At 45.0% G+C, this 21,383-nt stretch overlaps 1 protein-coding gene across 1 annotated transcript in view; it reads left to right on the top strand.

Moving 5' to 3' along the window:
• The window catches only part of LOC140430126 (uncharacterized), a 117,994-nt gene that overhangs the window by 34,741 nt on the left and 61,870 nt on the right, over positions 1–21,383 (top strand). The window contains exons 9-12 of the mRNA XM_072517638.1: positions 3,928–4,094; positions 7,746–7,879; positions 13,004–13,101; positions 17,667–17,768. Of these exons, the coding sequence (XP_072373739.1) occupies positions 3,928–4,094; positions 7,746–7,879; positions 13,004–13,101; positions 17,667–17,768 (501 nt within the window). The remainder of the gene's footprint in view (positions 1–3,927; positions 4,095–7,745; positions 7,880–13,003; positions 13,102–17,666; positions 17,769–21,383) is intronic.

The raw sequence follows: 21,383 nt of genomic DNA, 5'->3' as shown, positions 1-21,383 counted from the left end.
AACTTACAGTGAGGACAGAGCGATGCTCTTCTTAACCTCTGCAAAATGTCTGACTCCTGCCTTGTAAAGAGCTGAATGCGATCTGCCACTTAATGGGGTGATCTAAGGGCCCAGAGCGGCTGAATTACACATCTCAGCTGCTGCTGCTTCTTTCAAGGTCAGGCCCTGGTATGTTTCTCCACCTACTGACGATGTGGACAGACTCTCACACGTTTTCAGCCAAAGGCATCTTCTTAACTGGATAATGGTGGAAGGCATGAGAGGCCTGATTGTTGATGTGGGGGGGTGGGGAAATCTCTATGGATGGGGGGCTGGGGTTTGGGGGCCTGCATCGAGAGTGGCGTGGTATTCCTGCTTCGTTAGTGTGGGAGATGGGAGAGACATAATGCTACCATTCTGACACTGCACCGAGAGGAAGTGCTATCTTTGTGCAGAGATTTGCAGGCATGGCGTCATGACATGACAGTGTGGAGGCCTTTATGGGTAAACAAACTGAGTTATTACAATGGTGAAGTTTATAGACTAGTGTCTAGGTTCACCCTTGCCCACCAGGTGCCTATCATTTCTTAAATCTTCCTCATCATCCTGCTATGTCTCGGTGTATACCCAGGATCCACAGCTGAGGTTGAGGCATCCTGGTGACTTCTACAATCTGTTGCCTGAGATGAAATTGGCAGGTGTCTCCTGGGGGTGCTGGGACCTTGAGGGTGTGGGTCTGCTTTTGGGCAGCATGAGTGTTGCAGTGCTGCACTGCTTGGTGCGTGAGCCTGGATCTGTGTTGTTCAGAGGGTGGGGGGGGGGGCTTCAAATAGGCTGGACACTGCTTATAAATTTGCTCAATGGTCGGCCTCTGGTAATCCAGTTATAAGAACAGCATCAAGGTATACTGCAACCTGTGGTAGCCCCTGTAGCAGTCTCTCTATTGTCCTCAGAAATATTGCACATGCCAAAGACACGCCAAAAGGTAGGCCCATGTACTGGAATAAGCCTTTTTATGTGTTTATCGGGTCATTCTCCCGGGAAATGTTATCTAAGTGCGCTTTAAGTATGGCTCCCCAATCTCTGTGGAGCCAGCCTTGCCGGCTTTATCAGACCCCGCCCCACCAGACTGACGGTGTAAACCACGGCCCCAAGTTTGTTTTGTAAGAGTGCCAGGAAATCTGGTCTGAAAACTCGGCAGTGCACCTGGAGAGATACACATCTGTTTTCAATCAGAGCATTACACTCTGACGACTTATGGAAAAATTCCTCCCTCAATCCCCTTAAGCCGACATGATTCAGGAGCATGGTTACGACACATTGGTAGGCTTTCACCTTAAGCATCACTGTCTGATTGACTCTGCTATATCTTTTTATTCTGTGGGTGGCTGGAATTGTTTCCCGTGCCTCAGTTGCTTCGGTGGTTTTGGTGCCGGCTTGCTGTAGGTTCCTGTCCGAATTTGTATACATAACAATTTTACGCTCTGTAGCTCCTCTGAGTCATTTTAAGTTTTCCATTGCCAGCGTATCGCCATTGCTCATTTGTAATTTATGTCAACTCCTGCTAACAATCGGCACTGTATGGCGTCATTGTTCAAGCCACAAACTAACTGATTCTGCAGCATGTCATTTAGGGTCCCTCCAAAATCACAATGCTCTGATAGTTGCTTTAGTTAGCCATATAAGTCATGATTGATTTGCCTGGGGCTCTCACCCTCGAAATACATTTAAATCTCTGGATTGCGACTGATGGTTTGGGTTGAAAATGACCCCTCACTAAATCAACAAGTTCACGGAATAGCAGAAGTTGACAAAAGAGTAAGTGAGAGGATTCCTCCTGGTTGGCAAAGGCTATCAGTGAGTACAATTCTTGGCACCACTAGACAGGATCACCATTGAGCAGTACTACAATAAATCAAATATTAATAATAAACGCTTATTGTCACAAGTAGGCTTCAATGAAGTTACTGTGAAAAGCCCCTAGTCGCCGCATTCCGGCGCCTGTTCGGGGAGGCCGATACGGGAATTGAATCCGCGCTGCTGGCCTTGTTCTGCATTACAAGCCAGCTGTTTAGCCAACTGTGCTAAACCAGCCCCACTGGAGCATGCCCTCACTGCGCGTGATCATAATATTCAAAAGAGCCATTAGCTTCATTTAATTATCGGGACGCCGCACCTGGCTGCACGTGTGTGACTAGGAATCACAATGAACAAACTATTCCAATTCTGAAAGAATGGATCAGGTGCTTCGATGGGACAGTGGACGCCCTACAGTACAATCACTTGTTTGCCACAATTTCTATTCTTCAAAAAGGCCTTAAGCTAATAAATTCAGAGGAGAATTCAGCGATAGACAATGATATTGTGAATGTTGAAGATCAAGTCCGGGAGAGAAAGCAGCAGATTCACAGGCAAAAGCAGCAAACAAAAAAGTGATGATTGTTAATTTAGGCAATTCAGATCATTGTAAGCTGTTAAAGTAATAGAATCAGCTTGGTCGCTCAATTTATATCCCACTTAGTCAATGGAAAATGAAATTGGATGGTGTGCAAAACGGCAGCTGATCTAATCCTGTTCATTCCCTGTTGGATGGACAAGTAACAATTACCCCCATCTTTCCTGTTGTCTAATCCATTATTTCTCACAGCTCATGACTCATTGCTGATTAATCACATTTAACAACTGGAGCTGGATTCTCAGGTCCCCCAGCTGCATGTTTCTCGGTGACGTACCGTTCTCTGGAGGCGGGATTCTCTGTTCTTGCCGCTTGTCAATGGGATTTCCCACTGAAGAGACCCCATGCTGCCGGGAAACCTATGGGCGGGGGTGCACTGCCAGCGCGAACAGAGAATCCCAACGGCTGGAGGTTAGAATGAGTCATTGATCCTTGCATCTAGCAGTGACAGGAGTAATCAGCGCAAAACAAAACTTCTATTACATACTTTGCCAATCTAACCAACCAAATTGCAATCATTCAAATAATTTAGTGCAGCATAATCAAAACAAATTCATTTGTTTCTGAATGAAGTCCTGCCTTTGGCCTGTTGTACTGCTTTCTGTAAGTTCCATCTGAGGGTCGGTAATGTGAACATCTATGCCACATTAGAATGAGCCTTTTGGGACAGCCATGCATCTTGTTCTCTTTATGGGAAGTGTACTGAAAAGTGTTCTGTCAACAGAATCACAGATTTAGATCATCTGGTTCTGAAAATGATGCACAAATTAACAGTATACAAGGTTTTATTGTTTTATAAACAATTTCCCCAACAGTCCTTGGTTACAGAAAATAATTAAAATACATTTTAATAACAATTTGAACGTCACCTTAGCTTCTGAAGCTGGGCGGGTCCACACCTTTATAACAGTTTCTCATTGCTGCCTGGGGAAAGAGAAAGTTTGAGAAAGAGAGAGATAACAAGAACATTAACTAAACTCTGTGAGGAATCAGCCCACTAAGTTAAAAATCCAACTTACTCCACTGAATTCAATGTTTATCCTTTCACTTATGAGCAGGTGGTAGATACCATAGCATCTGCCTCAGTTAAACCCATAATTATGTGAACAGGAGAAGGGATCGGAAGTCATCGCCTTGCTGTAGTTTGAAATGATTGCAATTATAGGTAACAATTGTACCTGTCTATTAATTAACATTCAAAATCACTATTGCTGAAACTAGTTCCAGCAGGTCCGTTGTTGAAATAAGTGTTGAAGTAATACAGAAATATTAAATGAATAGAAATCAACTCAGGCAACATGGGCAAGCTCCAATATAACACCGATATATACATATATAGTATATTAGTGTATTCAGTGAAGATTCTAGAAAAACCATACTCAGAACAGAGATGTGAGTTATGTACATTTTATTAAAACAAACATAGATTCTATCCTTTGTACAATCCTAGTTTTTCCATTTTTATTAAAATATTTCTGTCTATTTTCTGTCAGCTTCATTTTGTTTACAGTGAAGTTCCTGAAGCACAGCAATTCATTGACAGCCTCCTAAATGACAGTCTCGGGAAGGCAATGGCAGCCAAGGAGACTCTGAACAAAGTACAACAAAATGTGAAAAGCTCTCAAGGGTCTTTTGGCAGAAAACCCACAGATTCCATCAGGTAGAAAATTTATACAGTCCTTCAGATGAAATGGTCTGTTCACTCATTCCAGCCTACCATGCAATTTAGACTATCCTCTGGGTGTCTGTGTTCAGTTTCTCCACGCACAGCACAGAGGAAAAAGGTTAGACACTTTGGTTCTGAGTTTCACCCAGTCCGTTATTCCCACCTACCCCCCCCCCCCCCCCCACCCGATTGCCATTTCCAGCCATTTTGCTGGTGCGGGATTAGGGTGTGGGAGCTTGCCCGCACGCAACATTCATGCTCTTGCTGTCTCTGTTGAAGGGGTGGGCAGTTCAACACCGCCCACCCCCCAAAAGTTTTGAGTCAGGACCCTTTGGCAAGAATATGTGGATCACAATATCTCAGAGGAGTTATGAACCATCGGTTTCATTCGTTGACAGGCTTTGAAATACAAAAATAAATCTGTTCCTAGATGCTTTATTGTAAGTTAGATGTGCTTTTACTACATTGTCTGATTAGAGTGCCTTGTCCTGCAAAGGTAAGTTGATATATGTTTTGAGATGCATTTTCATTCTTCAAAGCTGAAGAAAGCTGCGCTTGGAAACTTTAAATTTCATGATCTGAAGTTATTTATAGCAAAAACCCTTTAAAATTAAGGAAACAAACTTCTCTGCAGCTTTCCCTTGGTTAAAAAAACAGACAAATGCTTCTGGAGTGCACGGATTGACAGGTCGTTTGGTGTAACTTTAAAAAATACTATCGCTATCCCCAACCAGGGAAACAAACTCTCTGCATCTATTCTGTCTGGCCCTGTTCGAATTTTATAAGTTTCAATCAGATCTCCTATCATCCTTCTGAACTCAAGTGAATACAGGCCCATATGTACTAATTTCCCTTCATAGAACAGTGTGCCAATCCCAGTACTAGCTTAGTGAACACCCGCTGTAGTTCTTCTAATGCAAGTGTATCCAAAACAGCAAACAATATTCCAGGTGTGGTCTCACCAAGGCCCTGTATAACTGCTTCTGATCTATTACCAAGTTTCTATTACCAAAAAAATCTTTAATTACATGCCTGGTTTATTGATGATGAATGTGATGAATGCCATCTGTAGAAGATTTCAGAGGCATAAACATTTAATACCATTGTGACCATAGAAACCAAACTCAGGGCTGAACCTATCATTAATCTTGTTTGCGATTCAGGCTCCAGGATGCCGCATAACTGAAGCAGCCTCCTTTGTGATACATTGATCGCAAAACCATGGATGGAATTTTACAAAAAAATGGCAAAGTGTCAGGTTTTGACTGAAAATTGCCGTGTTTCTCCCCAGAAATACAGCCAGGTTTTCTCATCAGATCTTCTGATACTCTATCAAACAAAACTTGGGGTGTGTGGTTTGCACTGTCACTCTAGTGGGGCAAGGTCTGATAGGGTTAGCAAACACGGCTCCACAGAGATCGGGGCATCCTTTGTAAAGGGCACTCCAATCTCAAAGTTAAGTTAAAGCCCACCCCCTAACCATGGACATCCAGACACCCCCATGGAAATTGGGACACCCCAAAAGACAAGGGAAACACTCCCCGCAGAGGTGCAGCCCCTACACTCAAGGATTGGGGAACCCCCCCCCACGCCATGCAAGCATCAGGGTGACCTGACCCCCCCCACCTCCGCCAGCATTGGGGATCCCCGTGCCCCCTGATAGCATCCGTGCCCAGCCGCAATTCACAGTCTCCACACCCCCCTCACTCCAACCCAATGCAGGTAAAACCTTCCCCCCAGTAAACCATTGGGCCCTCTCCACACATAACTGGAAGCCCCCCTCCCTCAAGGTGCCTGGCATTGCCCAGCCAAGCCCCTCACCACATGAAATTAAATGAAATGAAAATCGCTTATTGTCACAAGTAGGCTTCAAATGAAGTTACTGTGAAAAGCCCCTAGTCGCCACATTCCGGCGCCTGTTCGGGGAGGCTGGTACGGGAATTAAACCGTGCTGCTGGCTTGCCTTGGTCTGCTTTCAAAGCCAGCAACCTACAATACACACATCTGCCACATTTTTCAGGACAATGGATTTCAGGACCATGAGATATTGTATCATTTGAAAGTCACAACACTTCATTTAACATTTAAATCCAACCTCCACAATACAATTTGCAACCAGATTTAATTTTGACGCATTCATGTTAATGCGCAGATTTCCCAAGAGGCATGAAACTTGATAGTGAAAGAGAGCTGAGATTTGGAAGCTACAGGCTCCACAAGAAAGATGCCTCTTTCAGCATTTCTTGTGGGCCAGGAGGTTTAGCAGTGTCCACACCCACTCCCAACTGCCACAAGGAAGCCTTCCACAATTTTCCTGTCAGTCCTGATTGCAAACCCACCTCCCCCAGCCCTCTAGATCATGGGCATCTCCAACCTCCTTATTGCCAGGTACCATCTCCAAGAGCCCTCTGGTGTGGCCACTCCTGCTGGTGTTCCCTCCCACCCATCAGCTAGCTGTCCAATCAACCATCATCTGGGCAGGAAATTGAGCTAAAAATGTTAGTCAGGCCTTGCTGTTAAGATTGGCAATGTGTTGCATAGGCAGCTTTGCCAGATTCTTCTATCAATTTTTTGGCTCATTTGCACCATTCTGACTTGGAATTATATCAGCATTGCCTCACTGTCACTGAAAATTCTGGAACTCCTTCCCTAATAGCAATGTCGGTGAACCAACACCAGATGGACTGCAGCAGTTCAAGAACATGGCTCACTATCACTTTTTCAAAGGGAATTGGAGATGGGAAATAAATGCTGGCCTTGCCAGCGATGTCCACATCCCATGAACAAATTAAAGAAAAGCTCTTTCCACCGCTCCTGAATATCAGGACCCGTTTCGCCATATACGTCCAAATAGATATTCCTAAACTTGAAAATCTAGCTCCTGGGACAAGTTTGAACTTGTAATTGCATCATTTGCTGAAGGAGCAATCACACTAACCTTTGTCACCTCTGATTGAACTCCTCTTCCATTTCTTAAATTTAGCGGCGTATGGAAGGCTCAATGGAATTGCCATGTTTGAAACAGGATCTACTGCTATGAAACATCTGCTGCAAAGGAATAATGAGGCAGCTTTAAGCTCCAAACACAACTTAAACAATAAATATAATGCAAATTAAGATATGTAAATGCCTAAAAAAAAAGCCTAAAATTGCATTATGCTGGAAGTTATTGCACATTAAAAATTTTTTTTTTAGAGTACCCAATTCACTTTTTCCAATTAAGGGGCAATTTTGCGTGGCCAATCCACCTCCCCTGCACATCATTTGGGTTGTGGGGGCCAAACTCATGCAAACACAGGGAGAATGTGCAAACTCCACTCGCACAGTGACCCAGAGCCGGCATCGAACCTGGGATCTCGGCACTGTGAGGCAGCAATGCTAACCACTGCACCACCATGCTGCACAGTTATAGCAGATTTTGACATATGTTTAAAGTTGGTATAAATGAAAGAACTTCTACTAAAATATGAACTTCCCAAAACAACCAGCAGAAGGAGCTTTCAGAGCACATGTTCTTGATTGATCCCAGGAATTGATATTCTCTCCCAAACTATTCAACCAGGTGACACAGATTCTTCAACAATGTCCTGTACCTTTCTTCACATGCTTCAAGGAGTACTTAGAGCTGGTTGACCTGTTTTGCAGGGATCAGATTCCAGAGGAATTCCAGAGTCTGGAAGAAGCCCAGGCTAATCTTTGGGAAGCGGAAATGGTAGTGAAAGCACTGAACAGTGTCAGATCTGGATGTATTTCTGATCATCTCAATTCTATTATGGCAGGTAAGACACCTAAATACTAATAGAAAGAGTAATTTCACAAACTTACCTGTCATTTAAATGATTCCAAAATACTTCAGTGCGGCCTGGTAGAACAGTGGTTAGCTCTGCTGCCTCACAGCACCAAGGCCTCAGGTTCAATTCCAGTCTTCGGTGACTGTCTGTGGACTTTCCATGTTCACCCTGTGTCTGTGTGGGTTTCTTCCGGGTGTTCCAGTTTCCTCTCACAGTCCAAATATGTGCTGGTTGGGTGGGATTGAGGGAATAGGGCAGAGGAGTGGACCTAAGTAGGATGTTCTTTCTGATGATCGGTGCAGAGTTGATAGGCCGAATGATCTCCTTCTGCACTGTAGGGCTTCTGTGAACCTATGGATTTGTTTTGAAAGTGTTAATATTTATTAGAATTTTTGCTGCATGCTCTCTTGATTTCCAAGTGCTGTTTTAATACCATAGATACGGGACGTGATTCTCCCAGCCACTCGCCGAGCCGGAGAATCGCCACAACCGTGCCACGCCACCCCGTCGCCGGCGCGCGATTCTCTGAGGTGCGGAGAATTGGAGCCATTTGCGCCGCCGCGTTTGGCGTGGCGCCAGTCGCAGGTCGCTTTCCGCAGCCGGGCCGCCGATTCTCTGGCCTGGATGGGCCGCGCGGCCGCATGGAAACAGCAGAGTCCCGCCGGCGCCGTTCACCCCTGGTCGCTGCTGGTGGGAACTCTGCGCAAAGGGTTGAGGGGCAGCCTGTGGGGCGGAGAGAAGCGCTCCTTCACCGGCGGGGGGCTCCGAAGGGGTCTGGCCCGCGATCGGGGCTCACCGATCGGCAGGACGGCCTCTAACCCCCCCCCCTCCTCCCACCCCCGGGCCTACTTTGTTCCGCTTCCGGCCCCAGAACCCCCGCTCCATGTTGCGCCGGGGCCAGAGCGTTCAGTGAGTCTACCGCGCATGCATCGGTTGGCGCTTCGCCACTGCGCATGCACTGGTTGGTGCCGCCCCCAGTCCGCGCCAGGATGTAAGACTGGAGCGCCGTGAACCGCTCCAGCGCCGTGCTGGCACCCTATGGGGGCCAGAATCGTTACTGCCCGCACCCGTTTCACGCTGTCGTGAAACACGATGGCGTTCACGACGGCGCGGACACTTAGTCCCGCGATCGGTGAATCGCGCCCACGGTTCTCTTAATGTATCGATCCAGAAATGTTCTGGGATTGAATCCTTCTATCTTGGCATCCAGGAATGAACTTGGTACTTAGAGACTGACTGTAGAGATACTCTGGTGTTTATTCATATTACATCTGAGCAGGTTACAGGGTAGGTATGGAGCTCTGAGGCATGATGTCAACTTCGCTCTCTCGGGTTTAACACATGACCGGCAGTCAGTGGCATATTATCATCCAAGCTTTCTGTTAAACCTTTTTACCACAACGTCTTCCAAGTATGTTATCCTAATTTTTAACAGCAACATGAAACAATAGCCTGAATTTTTTGGATAGCGGCATCTTGCTTCCTGCCTTTTGAGGAGTCTCTAAGTGCCCCGCAGCCATTTCACGCTCAAAAGTATGTTAAGTGGCTGCAAGCAGGACTTCTGTCCCGCACTCAGAGAAAGTCCCACCTTAGAGAGCTGCCAGCCAATGGAAGTGGCCAGCAGCTCTCCAGTCCCTGCAGTGATAAAAGCTGCAGTGGACTGAAGAGGAAGTGCATGAAGCCACCTAAAGCTAAGTCCGACCACCGGACGCCGAGATAAACATAGAAAAATAGAAAATAGAAGCAGGAGGCCATTTGGCCCTGTGAGCCTGCTCCGCCATTCATTATGACCATAACTGATCTTCAATAGTTTGATCCCGCTTTCCCTCCATATCCTTTGATCCCTTTAGCCCTAAGAACTATATCCAACTGATTCTTGAAAACATTAAATGTTTTGGCCTCAATTGTTTTCTATGGCAGAGGATTCCACAAGCTCACCACTCTCTGGGTGAAGAAATTTCTCCTCATCTCAGTCCGAAATTGTTTAACCCTTATCCTTAGACTGTGACCCCCTAGTTCTAGGCTGTCCAGCCATCAGGAACATCCTTCCTGCATCTACACTGTTTCGTCCTCTTAGAATTTTATAGGTTTCTATGAGATCCCCCCTCATTCTTCTAAACACCAGCGAATATAATCATGAATGATTCAATCTTTCCTCCTATATTTGACCCGCCAACCCAGGAATCAATCTGGTTCACTGCATTCCCTCCATTGCAAAAACATCCTTCCTCAGATAAAGAGACAAAATCTGTACAAAATATTTCAGGCAGGGTCCTGTATAACTGCAGCAAGACATCCATCCCTGCTCCTGTATTCAAATCCTCTCGTTATGAAAGCCAATGTACCATTTGCCTTTTTCACCGTTTGTTGCACCTGCATGCCTATTTCAGCTTTTGGTGTACAAAGACATTCAGGTCTCATTGCACATTCCCTTCTCCCAATCGCTAGCAATTTAGATAATAATCTGTCCTCCTAATTTTGCTGCTAATGTGAATAACATTACATTTATCCACATTATACTGCATCTGCCATGCATTTGCCCACTCACTCAACATGCCCCAAATCACACTGAAGCATCTTTACATCCTTCTCACAGCTCACCCTGCCACCCAGATTTATGTCATCTGCAAATTTGGAGATATTACATTTCTTCCCTCATCTAAATAATTAATATACATTGTGTATAGCTGGAGTCTGATCACTGATTGCTGCGGTAATCACCGCCTGCCACTTGGAAAAAGGCCCATTTATTCCTACTCTTTGTTTCCTGTCTGTAAATCAGTTCTCTCTCCCGCACAATATACCACCCCCAATCCCATGCACTTTAATTTTACATGCTAATCTCCTATGTGAGACCTCGTTGCAAGGTAAGAGAGCCACACGTCTCCCTGTGGACAATGAGAAGAATTGCTGAGAAAATGGAGACAAGACAGCCTCATCTTCTATGATGAAATGAATTTCCCATGGAACATCAGCTCTGGGACAAGATTGCTGCACAGGATTCTGCAAGTTCAGGTCTGCCCGATATTGTGCTGCAGCTTCTGTGCTGACTTCCAACTCTGAAGAGAAGACTTTCAGCTGGGATGAAGTGTGGGTGCCAATTGACACATCTGCAGTAAGTCGGAGAATTTTTCATTCCAAACACCGACGACTATGAAATCAAGGATTAACACATTTTTCAGCACCCTGGACACAATTCTCCCATCGGGAGTCTAAGTGCCGACGCCGGAGTAAAAACCGGAGTGTTTCACTCCGGCGTCGGACCCCGCTCCCAGCCCCCTATTCTCCCGACCCCGGGGGGCTATGAGCAGCGTCGCGTCATTTACGAGCGCCGGGCCTTGGTGCCACGTAAAAGCGGCGGCGCGTAAATGATGTCACCCGCACATGGGCGGGTTGGCCGGCGCCAACCCGCGCACGCGCGGTTGCCGTCCTTCCCGAGGCCACCCCGCAAGAAAATGTCGGATGGATCTTGCGGGGCGGCAGAGGAAAGGAGGTCCTCCTTCAGAGAGGCCGACCCGCCGATCGGTGGGCACCCGCGTTCCCGCGCTGTTCCCGTCGGCAGCGACCAGGTGTGGACGGCGCCGGCGGGAACCTGTTATATTGGGCAGGCCGCTCAACCCATCCGGGCAGGAGAATCGCCGCTCTTCCGTTGCAAACGGCGAGCGGCGATTCTCCCAGCGGCCAGTCGTGATTCTCGCTCCGCCGGTTTGTGGGTAGATGGGAGAATCGCATGTGGGCATCGGGGCGGTGTGGCGGGATACGCGCGGCGCCCCGGCGATCCTCCCACCCAGCCTTCCACGCCGGTCGGCAGCGTGCCAATCACTCCGGCACATGCCTAGCCCCTCACGGTGAAGGCTTGGCCCCTAAAGGTGCGGGGAAATCTGCACCTTTGGGGTGGCCCGACGCCGGAGTGGTTCACGCCACCCCATCCCACCAGGACCTCCCCCCCGCCGGGTAGGGGAAAATCCCGGCCCTGATGCTGCTCACTACTGAGTTCCTTCACTGGCTCAGAAGTGATGATTCCACGGGGTGGAACATGGGTGCAGTGGTTAGCACTGCAGCCTCACGGAGCTGAGGACCCGGGTTCGATCCCGGCCTCGGGTTACTGTCCGAGTGGAGTTTGCACATTCTCCCCATGTCTATGTGGGTCTCACCCCACAACCCAAAGATGTGCAGGGTAAGTGGATTGGCCACACTAAATTGCCCCTTAATTGGAAAAAAAAGTATTGGGTACTCTAAATTTAAAAAAAAAGAAGTGATGATTCCACAATGTTCAGCAGCATTAGCGACTTCTCAGACAATGAAGCAGTCCATGTCCAAATGCAGCAAGACCTGGACAATCCAGGCTTGGGCTGAGAAGTGGCAAGTGACACTCAGGCCACACAATTGCCAGAAAATGACAATCTCCAACAATGGAAAATCTAACCATCACCCTTCACATTGAATGGCATTACCATCACCGAATCCCCCACTATCAACAACCATCGGGTCATCATTGACCAGAAGCTGAACTTAACTAGCCATATAAGAGAGCAGGTCAGAGACACTGACCAGAACAGGAACCCAGTAGGAATCTACCAGGACATGTAAATATCTGTTGTAAATAAAATTCTGTTTCTTTATTTGACTTGGTGTGGATGCCCCGTGTCCTTATTAAATTTATCTTGCGTCATGTTCATGACCCGAAACGTAAAATTCTCCCTAGTTTTTCAGCTAATAGTGAATAACAGGAACTGACATTTGAAAATTAAAATAAAACCTGAACTTCTGCAATGGTAAGAGTGAGAACAAACTTGTGTTAAATATAATAGGCAATCAATATCTATTAACTTACGATTGAAACTCTTCTGCTCTGTGCCTAACAATAATATTTTGGGGGTGGAAAATTTAACTGGGCTGTCAATGCAGAGTGAAAGCAATTTCATTTAACTTGAATCAATTTTAAATTATTTTTTTCTCCTACCTTAGATGATTAATGTCAAAAGGTTAGCTCCATCTTTTTGATTGAGCTTAATAGAAATGGTTTTGCTTCACTAATTGCATCAATTAAACAATGATCATAAAATTGCAGCAATCAATAATAATTATTGTAAAACATTCTGTGTATGAAAGGATCTAGAAAAACACAAGAGACAAGGTTGAGACTTCATCTGGGACAGGAGGAAATTAAACAACTATTTTCTGCTGATAGCAACACAATTGATGGACAGGTGAGAGAAAATTGCACTATATTTACCTTAAATGATTGGCATTTTATTAGAAAGGTGATTTTTTGTGTCAATTGTATGTGAACATTGGGCAGCCTTTAGAGAAGAGATAGTTTGTGCACAGACAAGGTATAGACCCATGAAGTGGAAAGGCAGAGCAAACAAATCCATAGTTTCCTGGATGACAAAAGGATAGAGATTACGACGAAGTAGAAAGATGTGCTTACGATAGATGTCAGGTGGATAATAAAAGCGAGACCCAGGCTGAACAGGAAGTGAAAAAGCATATAAGAGAAGCAAAGAGAGAGTATGAAAAGAAAACAGTAGCTAATGTTAAAGAGAGTCCCAAAATCTTCGCAAGGCACATAAATAGTAATGGAGCAGTAAAAGGCGGAGTGGGGGCAATGGGGGACCAAAAAAGGGAAATTACACAGGGAGGCCAGGGCATGGCTGAGGTATTGAATTAATACTTTGCATCTTGGAACAAGATGGTATGAATGTCATATTGAAAGAGGAACCTTTAAAGTGTTTAAAGTTGCTAAGGAAGAGGTATTAGATAGGCTGTCAGTTCTTGGAGTTGATAAGGCACCAGGATCCAATGATATACATCCAAGGATACTGAGAGAAATGAAAGTGTAAATTGCAGAGGCACTGGTCATCATTTTCCAGTCTTCCTTCAACAGAAGGGTTGGTGCCAGAGGACTGGAGAATTGCAAATGTTATATCTTTGTACAATGCTGTGAAGATCATTGGTACAGCAGTAGACTAATAAAGTTTTAGAAACCAGCAAAGTATGAAAGAAAATGGAGGATGTTTGAAATCAAGCAAGAAATATAAGAACATATGTTAAAAACTTCAATCAGTATATAAAAAGAAAAAGAGCAGCAAAAGTGAGTCTGGAGAAATAATAATCGGAAACGAGGAAATGACAGAGGTTTTGAACAAATAGTTTGTATCCACCTTCACAGAACAAGACACAAAAAACATCTCAGGAATCGTTCAAAATTAAGAGGCAAAGGGGAGAGAGGAAAATAGAATAATCACTCTCACTAGTGAAAAAATAATGGGAATGCTAATAAGATTTAAGACTGACAAGTCCCCTGGACCTGATGACTTGTATCTGAGGCTCTTAAAAGAAGTGGTGACAGAGATATTGGATGTAATCCTCAAACTTTCCCTACAATCTATAAGGTCCCACTAGATTGCAAAGTGCAAATGTAATAGCTATGTTTAAAAAAGGAGAGAGACAGAAAGAAAGAAATTAAAGGCCGGTTAGCCAATTGTCTGTCATTGGGAAAATGCTAGAATTCATTATTAAAGAGGTACTAGCAGGACATTTAAAAAATCATAATGCAGCATCAACATGGCTTTGTGAAAGGGAAATTGTGTTTGCCAAATTTATTAGATTTCTTTGAGGATGTAACAAAAAGTGGATAAAGGGGAATCGGTAGATGTACTGTACTTGGTTTCCAAAAGGTATTTGAAAAAGTGCCATGTAAGAGGTCACTACACAAGATAAGAGAATACGGTGTTAGGGGTGATTTATTAGCACAGATAGAGGACCGACTAACCGACAGGAAATAAAAAGTCAAGATAAATTGATCTTTTCTGTTTGGCAAACTGTAACTAATGGAGTATCACAGGAATTAGATTGGGCCTGAAACTTCAGATCAGCCCACAAATATTTCTACAACCAGACACTACTGCGCATTTTTTCTAAAATCTTCCAATCCTGGCTGACACAGAAATGCGAGGCACAATGTTTGCTGTGGAACTCCATCGGAGTAGAATAGAATTAGTGGAAAGAGAGGACATGCCCCATTTCATGGCACTAGCTGCTGTATTTTGATAAGCATTTAAAGGTTCAGTCTCGTAATAAATGTTAGTGGGTTAGTGTATGAGGTGGAAAGGAAGGTAAGGTAGGTAAGTGGCTGCGGTAGATAGGTGGATGAGGTGGGTGAGGTTGGTAGGTCATTAGTTGGGTGAGTGGATAGGTCAGGAGTAGTCAGGTGATTGGAGGGTAGACGGGTCTGGTCAGGAGGGTAGTCAGGTGATTGGAGGGTAGACGGGTCTGGTCAGGAGGGTAGTCAGGTGATTGGAGGGTAGACGGGTTGAGATTGGGGGTCGTTTTGTGGAGCACCGCAGGTGTTAGATTAGCTTTTAATCTGTAAAACATTTCCTGGGTAATTATCCAGGTAAATAATGAATCTGTCCCACATCTCTGACTCTAGCTCAGACTCAGAACCAGTTGCACAGGATCCCAGGTAGCAGGGAAATCATCCATCAGAAGTTTAAACATTCTGGGAAACCCCCACGTAAATCTGCACATCAGGACTTCCACAAGGTCCTGACACACACCTTTCCTCGTTCTGCTGGTCTCCAATGATCTGGAAACCAGAGGATTTGAGTCGATACTAATGACTTGGATGAAGAGACAGCCAAAGTTTCTGATGATTTGAAGATGGGTAGGAAAGCAAATGGGTAGGATACAGAGTCTGAACAGGTACATAGATACATTCGGTGAGCGGGCAAACATGTGACAGATGGTGTATAATGTGGGAAAATGTGAGTTTCTTCACTTTGGCAGGACAAATAAAAAAGCAGATTAAGTGGAAAGAGACTGCAGAATTCTGTGGTATGAGGGGGTCCTTGTAAATGAATCACAAAACATCAGCATGCTGGTACAGCAGGTAATTTTGGCCTTTATTGCAAATGGGATGGAATATGAAAGTAGAGAAGTCTTGTTACAACTCTAATTGGTGAGACCACACAAACATATGATCATACCAAATAGGAGAAGAAGTAGGCTATTTGGCATCTCGAGTCCTCTCCGCCATTCAATAAGATCGTGGCTGATTTGTTTGTGTTTCAAATTCTGCATTCCCATCTACCCCCAGTAACGTTTAATTCCCTTGCCTAACAAGAATCTATGTACCTCTGCCTTAAAAATATTCAATGATCACCACCTCCACCACCTTCTGAGGCAGAAAGTTCCAAAATCGCACAACCCTCTGAAAGAAAATATTTTTTCTCATTTCTGCCTCAAAAGAGCAACCCCTAATTATAAAATAGTTCCCCCTAGTTCTGGACTCACCACAAGAGGAAACATCCTTTCCATGTCCACCTTGTCAAGACCATTCAGGATCTTATATACTTCAATCAAGTCACTCCTCACTCTTCTAAACTCCAGTGGAAACAAGCCCAGTCTGTCCAATCTTTCCTCATAATATAACCCTTTCATTCCAGATATCAATCTAATAAACCTCCTCTGAACCGCTTACATTGTTCTTTAAATAAGGAGACTAAAATTACACACAATATTCAATATGCAGTCTCACCAATGCCCAGAATAGCTGAAGTGTAACATCAACACTTTTATTTTCAATCCTCCCATAATAAAATAAAACATTCCATTAACTTTCTTAATTACTTGCTGAACATGCATACTAACATTTTGTGACTCATGCACTCAAACACTTAGGCCACTCTCCACCTCAGAATTCTGCGGCCTTTCTTAATTTAAGTAATACTCTGCTTTTTTATTCTTCCTGCCAAAGTGAACAACTTTGCATTTTCCCACATTATACTCCGTCTGCTGGATTTTTGTCCACACACTAAACCTTTCTATATCCATCTGCAACCTCCTTATGTCTTCTTCATAACATACTTCTTACCTATGTTTGCATCATCTGAAAATTTAGCTACCATGCCTTCGCTCCCCTCATCTAAGTCATTGATATAAATTGCAAAATCATAAAAAGTTGAGACCCGAGCACAGACTCCTTAGCTTGACTTACATCCTACCAATCAGAAAAAGACCTATTCATGCATACTCTGTTTTCTGCCAGCCGGGCAATCTTTTATCCATTCTATGTTACGTATACAAGTGGTTCCCAACCCAACCTTTTCAATAACATGGCACACTTCAATGAGACAAACAATTCCATGGCACACCACTTTTTTCAACTGAATCGATTGCTCACAAACGTCACATTTGGGGCGGCACGGTGATACAGTGGTTTGCACTGCTGCCTCACAGCCCCGAGGACCCTGGTTCGACCCCAGCCCTGGGTCACTGTCCATGTGGAGTTTGCATATTCTCCCCATGCCTGTGTGTGTCTCACACCCACAGCCCAAAGATGTGCAGGGTAGGTGGGATTGGCCACGCTAAGTTGCCCCTTAATTGGAAAAGAAAAGAATTGGGTACTCTAAATTTATTTTTAAAAATACAGGTCAAGGCATTGATGTGAAGTACTGTTCCAGATTCCATTTGAAAATTGCTTTTGTTATTTTAATTTTAATTAATGAATCAAAAGGATTCTGAAGTGTGATGGATTATCAGCATTGGAATGCTGAAGATGAAAATTGGTGTCTCTACTATTGGAGCAAAGTTGTCAAATGTTTGAAAATAAATTAGTTAATGACCCTGCTAAACAGCAGAAGAAGTTTTAGGTACGACCATTACATATTCAGACTTTAATATTCTGCACTCTCATTTCAGATCCAGTGTTTATTTGCAGTTACATTTTGCAACAAAATTTCTTTGCAATTTTATATTCTGGACTTAGGGGCTGAAGGACGACTTGGATAAAAGAACATCGGGTGTGGAAGACTCTGCATCAACGGGATGGACAAGTGCTGCCAATAAAGTAGAGACCTTGCAGGCAGAGGTTAGTTAGCATACTCTCACTTGAGCATAACGATAATTCAGCAACTGCATTGCGCCCGGCCCAATCTGAATTATGGCCTCGTTGGGTGTGATCCAGGTCAGCATATGTAAATGTGCCGAGGAGTCAACAGCTGCACTGCGAGTCCTTATCAGGGTGCCATTTTGTACTGGTTTCCACAAATGTGGACCAGGCAAAATGGCACCTTGGAAGGTTTCACAGGCCAATAGAGACCTCCAGGTACTTCGGTACAGGGCAGGGCAGTACCCTGTTGCTCCATCGGGCACCAGGGCACCATGGCACTGCCAGCCTAGCACTCTGGCAGTGACACCCGGGCACCCCAGCAGTGCACTCTGGCACTGCCAGATTGTTTGGCTGGCACTTCCATGGTGCCGGGTGATTGCCAGCGTGCCCGGCAGGCAGTGCATGGATCTCTGAGTGCCAGATTGGAACTGACAGGAGTCGGGCCTGGCAGGGCCATGCCCATTGAAGGGGGGTTCCCAGGGGCCTCGACAAGGTTTGAGGGTTAATTGGGTGCAGAGTGCAGGTGGGATCTGAAAGGGGGCTCGTGTAGAGATCGGGATTGCAATTCAAAATGGTGCCCTGATCTATGAGGAGCCGTTTCTGCAGGAAATTGACTAAAGTGTGGTCTCAGCGGGAGAAACTGCCCAAATGGAGGTGCGAGCAAAAGAAAATAGCTGCCTAGTGGTCCACCCTGAGGTCCCAGCTTTTCTTCCATCCTTGGACATTTTCACAACTTCCAGGGAGGGAGCAGACCCCAGCACCCACCTGCTTCTAATATGAAGGCAATTAACAGTGTTGTGGGCTTATTAAGAATGCATCTCTGGTAAGTTTTGCTTTAAATTTCATGGAGGCGGCCAAACTTTAGCAATTGTCAGATGTTATACCAGCTGTATGGAGGTGTGAATCATGGATTGGAGGCAGAAAGAATTTAAAAGTTAAGTTAAATGGTTTTGCCTCCTTTGGAGTTTATCGTAAAATGCTGCAGCAAGAGTTGTGTATTTAAAAAAGGAATTTTATGGGCTCTCGGCTACAATCAACAGCCTAATCATTATACAAATGATAGACACTGTTTACACAGCCAGATTGAAGAATCTGTTCACTTGGAGAGTTTTATAGGCTATTCAACAGCTTCCAAATGTGAGAATAGAGTTGGTGGGTACTGTTCATAAAGTAGATAATGGGTGAGGGGTTGAGGGGTTGAGGGAATAAGGATGAGGTTGACAGGGTGGCGGGTTTCAAGGTGTCAGAACTGGGCAGAGATCTTTTTGGGACCAGAGGTGACCTTTTAACCTGTTCCCTTTGGACTCTTCCACCTCCATTTCCACCTCAGACAGGTAGACTCATTTTCAGGTTGACCATGGCCTGAACCCCCAGAAAATCCAGTATCCAGGCAATCGCGAGACAGGGTTCGGAACAGGCGCTTCCGAATTCACACAAGCATGTTCGAGTAACATAAAATTCTAGCCGTAGACAAAGATGAAAGCAGAAGTTATAACCGAAAGCCGTTGAACGCGATGTTGACTACAGAACGGTGTAGAGTTGCAAATAAAAAGATAAGCTGCTGTTCCTCAAGCTTACGTTGAGCTACACTTGAACCATTGTAGCAAGCCATGGAGAGAAAGGGCAACGTGGGTGCAAGATGGAGAATTAAAAGGACAAGCAAACAGAAGGGTCATGCTTGCAGACTGAATGGTGGTGTTCCACAAAGCGGCCAGCCAGTCTGCATTTGCTCTCCCCAATGTAGTGGAGACCACATTATGTACAGCGAAAACGGTAGACTAAATTGAAAGAAGTAAATCACTGTTTCACCTGGAAGGAGTGTTTGGGTCCATGGACAGTGAGAAGGGAGGAGGTGAAAGTACAGGTTTTGCATCTCCTACACTTGCACTGAAATGTGGCATAGGGAAGGGAGGGATTGTTAGGGGTAACTAAGGAATGGACTAGGTTGTCATGGAGGGAATAGTGCCTTTAGAATACTGAAAGGAGAGAGCAGAGGAAGCTGTGCTTGGTAGTGACATGACACTGGAGCTGGCAGAAATGGAGAAGGATAATCTACTGAATATAAAGGCTGGTGAGGGGGAAGGTGAGAATCATGGTGCTGGGAGGAAGGAGAAGAGATGAGAGCAGATTTGTTAAATGGGTAAATGGATAAGTGGAGGATCCTGTCAACCACACTGAATGGGAGACTCAGTTGAGTAAAATGGAAAACATGCTAGAAGCACTGGCTCATCCTTATTCATGAAGACCCTGCCTTCTCCACCTTGCCCCTCACCTGAAGTGTGGTGATTCTCAGTTTAAACCACCACCAGTCATCTCTGCCTCTCAAAGGGGAAAGCAACCTACAGTTATCTGGGACTATGGTGACTTCACCTTACCTTACTGGCGCATCATCAGGACTGATGCAGTAGAGATAGAGAAACTGGAAAATTGAATGGAGTCCTTACAGGAAGCAGGGCATGAGGAAGTGTAGACAAGGTAATTGCGGGAGTCCATAGGTTTGTAGTGAACATTAGTAAATAGCCTATCTCCAGAAGTGTAGACAGAGAAGTCAAGGAAGGGAAGTCAAAGATGGACCTGATGAAGGTGAGAGAGAGGCAGACATTGGAAACAAAGTCAGTGAAGGTTTCCAGTACATGGCTAGAGCAGGAGGCAGCACAGGTCATCAATGTAATGGAAAAAGGGACTACAGAGGCAGTTTGGCTGTTCCACATATCCCACCAAAACCCAGGAATAACCAGGATACATAGAACATAGAACATAGAACAATACAGCGCAGTACAGGCCCTTCGGCCCACGATGTTGCACCGAAACAAAAGCCATCTAACCTACACTATACCATTATCATCCATATGTTTATCCAATAAACTTTTAAATGCCCTTAATGTTGGCGAGTTCACTACTGTAGCAGGTAGGGCATTCCACGGCCTCACTACTCTTTGCGTAAAGAACCTACCCCTGACCTCTGTCCTATATCTATTACCCCTCAGTTTAAGGCTATGTCCCCTCGTGCTAGCCATTTCCATCCGCGGGAGAAGGCTCTCACTGTCCACCCTATCTAACCCTCTGATCATTTTGTATGCCTCTATTAAGTCTCCTCTTAACCTTCTTCTCTCTAACGAAAACAACCTCAAGTCCATCAGCCTTTCCTCATAAGATTTTCCCTCCATACCAGGCAACATCCTGGTAAATCTCCTCTGCACCCGTTCCAAAGCCTCCACGTCCTTCCTATAATGCGGTGACCAGAACTGTACGCAATACTCCAAATGCGGCCGTACCAGAGTTCTGTACAGCTGCAACATGACCTCCTGACTCCGGAACTCAATCCCTCTACCAATAAAGGCCAACACTCCATAGGCCTTCTTCACCACCCTATCAACCTGGGTGGCAACTTTCAGGGATCTATGTACATGGACACCTAGATCCCTCTGCTCATCCACACTTTCAAGAACTTTTCCATTAGCCACATATTCCACATTCCTGTTTTTCCTTCCAAAGTGAATCACCTCACACTTCTCTACATTAAACTCCATTTGCCACCTCTCAGCCCAGCACTGCAGCTTATCTATATCCCTCTGTAACCTGCTACTTCCTTCC

Source organism: Scyliorhinus torazame, chromosome 9 (assembly GCF_047496885.1).
Source record: "Scyliorhinus torazame isolate Kashiwa2021f chromosome 9, sScyTor2.1, whole genome shotgun sequence".
NCBI lineage: Eukaryota > Metazoa > Chordata > Chondrichthyes > Carcharhiniformes > Scyliorhinidae > Scyliorhinus > Scyliorhinus torazame.
This window is presented reverse-complemented; position numbering and strand designations above follow the sequence as displayed.